Here is a 2,930-nt window from a genome sequence, read left to right on the forward strand (position 1 = left end):
TAGCTTAAGTGGTGATGGAGCGAAGGTTGGAAAGAGGAGGCAGTACATGATTTATATACTAAACTTTTATGTAAGGAAAGGAAGAGCATCCTATGGAGTACAGGATTAGTAACTGTTGGAGTGGGCATAGTTTTGTGCAGGGACAGTGTGAGTTTCCTTAAAAGCGTAGAATCAACTTAGACTACAGATACTGATTCTTACAGTGCAGGTGGCGGTAGGCAGAATGCGAACTAGAGAGAGGGATTGCCCTTTAGGGAAACGATGTGTATGGACGGAGTAAAAGCAATCATATCAGCTCGAGATGCGTTGGCAAAAGACTTTGGCGCAGGCCAGGAAAAGCAGCTTTTGAGGGTTGGGTGCAGGTAGCAGGATACAAAAGAGACAAGTGTCCCAAAATAGGCACAGCTTGAGACATAAGTGCATTTCAAAATCCGGTGTCAACGTCAGAGAGGAAATGATACGTGAGGAAGCTTACCTATGCTGACCACAAGAAAAACAGCTGCATTTTGGTGGTGGAAGATCCGGCTTCTAGAGAAACGGGAAATCAAGGAAAGCTTACCATTCCGAGGCACAGCCGACAGCCAATGACTGATACTGTTGGCAAGTGAAAAGCTGTTTCTAAAAATCCGGAAAAGGAAAGTGCCTCATAATTGATAGAGCGGAAACGTATAAAGGTGCTTGGAACAAGTTTGAAGATAGTCACAAACTACCCTTCAGCTTTAGCAATCATCAAAAATTATAATTTATACAAAAGTAAGTGGCAAAGACGTGGAAGTTAAGGCAATGCTGACGCATTGTTTCGCGTAGGCCACCACAAATAGAAGTTTCTCATGAATGGATCACCACGTCCATTACCCTGTAGCACGTTGACGTGCACACACAGAGACGTTTGAAACAAATTTGAATGTTTTTTGTTTGTGTTTCAAATTGTAGATTACAATACAGGCCTGCTTGCCCCTTTGTGGAGCAACAATCAGCACGAGAAGTTTCTCTTGGCGGTGGTTAGCTGTTGACTCGGCCTTTCTTCAATGATCAGGTTTGCCGAACTGTTAGATGTATATGTGGCCCTTGTACACTGAGATGTTTCAAATTGACACAGTTGTGATTGGGCCTTTGAAGGCGTCGTGGGTTGATGGATACCAGTATTTAGATAGAAAAGGTTGTGTTAAACACAGTCCTCATTTTATCACCTTGCCTTTCCATACGTCCAAAATTTGGAGTTACTAGCAATGAGTGTGTCCTGAATAAATTTCTTTACATTTGTGTTCTATCACAAAGATTTTTGATGCTTCTCTCTTTTCAAACTATTCAGCATCTCATCACTGGAAGAGAGGCGCTCCAGTCAAATCTCTCAAAGCTTTAAATGCCTCCGTTCACAACTCTCTTCCGGAGTCCAATGAAGGAATATGCCATTCAATGGCTAGCTTTGCTAGGTTTTTTAATCGGATACGATCAGTCGAGTAAGACTTACCCACCTGGTCCTACACCAGATGAAAGATGCCAACTCCAATCTGTTAGTCAAAAGGAGATCATGAGCAATTGGCAAATTTTCTTGAATGTGCCGACTTCAATTGATGGTACACCATCACAAAACCTGCATATCTTCAAGTCCTTATGCCGCATTGACTTGGAAAACCATGGTATCAGCCGTTTTACCTTTGATTGGGGGATGCCGGACAAGGATCCATGGAACCGAACAATGGCAATTTGCATTGTTAAGCATTGGCAAGGTGCTTTTGACAAAAAATCAATAACTCCCGAACACGAAACAGAATCCAACTGCCTTGGCATTATGCTTTGATGGGTACGCGGTCGGTGTGTAGACATTTGCCAAAATCGTCTATCGGCTAAAAAACTTCGCCAGAAAGAGATGCAACATAAAAAAAGAACAGTGAGTTCATACTGATACTGATATATATCTTGGGACAAAATTGTTCACAAAGCTCATAATGATAATTTTTGAATCGTCTAGCTCTTAAAATATAGAGCCAAATCCTTATCACAACTTCTCCGGGCCAGTAATCTTCCCAACCAGGCATCTGATCTTTTGCCACATCATGATTGCTGTTCAGACACAGATTGGCAGGCTGAAGAGACTTTGTATCCTTCAATAGGCATGGTCTGGCAAAGCCAGCAGTACAAATCAATAATCAATCAAATAGATGGGTTGTCTTTCAAGTATTGGTCATCTAAGCAGGGTCCAATGCTTTCATCTTGGAGGTTCAACCAATGTCGGACGTGACATCGGAAGACCTGGATGAAATCAATGCTATGGAGCATCAGCTTGTAAATGACTCTGATGACAAAGATGTTTTTGGAGGATTAGAAGATGCAGAAGTAATAGGTGTGGGTTGGGAAAATGAAGAGATTGACGATGATGATGACTTGCAATGAATGAACAAACATTTGCATCAAAGTGTTCTGACAGCTGTGTGAGGGTGAGATCTACAGAAGTCTGTAGTTGTCCTACAGACTAGTCTACTAGTGCAATGCAAGAAAGACAGACTGGTCTGATGTGAGAAAGACCGACTGGTCTGTGATGTGAGCTACAGACCAGTCTGTTGTGGGAGGCACAGACTAGTCTGTGACATGACGTACAGACTGGTCTGTGGACCGGTTATGGTGTGAGACTGGTCTGCTGTGTGACAGATTATTCTGGGAAAAAAATTACAGATAAGGAAATTTTACAAAGTTGGAAATGTGAACATGGAACTGTGTGCACATATATGGGGGAATTTGTCAAAAAAAAAGTTGAAATTTGCAAAAACGGCTTGGACATGTTCATTTTTGTTCTCCATGTAGACTGGTTTACTGGTCTAGCTGGTCTATGCCCAAGCGTCTGGATCCAATCCCGGAAGACTGGTCTTTTTCTTTCTGGATTATATCCAGTAGGTCTCTGTGCCACAGGTGGTTTTGATACAATTCTTTGT

The 2,930-nt window shown here is 42.2% G+C and overlaps 1 protein-coding gene across 1 annotated transcript; it reads left to right on the top strand.

Annotated features, from left to right (window-relative positions):
- Window positions 1-1,363: 1,363 nt before the first annotated feature.
- MELLADRAFT_105519 (uncharacterized protein) lies at window positions 1,364-2,394 on the top strand (the record flags this gene model as incomplete). Its single annotated transcript, XM_007408834.1, has 4 exons — window positions 1,364-1,577; window positions 1,824-1,891; window positions 1,973-2,119; window positions 2,221-2,394. The coding sequence occupies 4 exons, from the start codon at window positions 1,364-1,366 to the stop codon at window positions 2,392-2,394; spliced, it is 603 nt and encodes a 200-aa protein (XP_007408896.1).
- Window positions 2,395-2,930: the final 536 nt, after the last annotated feature.

The sequence above is a fragment of the Melampsora larici-populina genome (genome assembly GCF_000204055.1).
Source record: "Melampsora larici-populina 98AG31 unplaced genomic scaffold MELLAscaffold_14, whole genome shotgun sequence".
Taxonomy (NCBI): domain Eukaryota; kingdom Fungi; phylum Basidiomycota; class Pucciniomycetes; order Pucciniales; family Melampsoraceae; genus Melampsora; species Melampsora laricis-populina.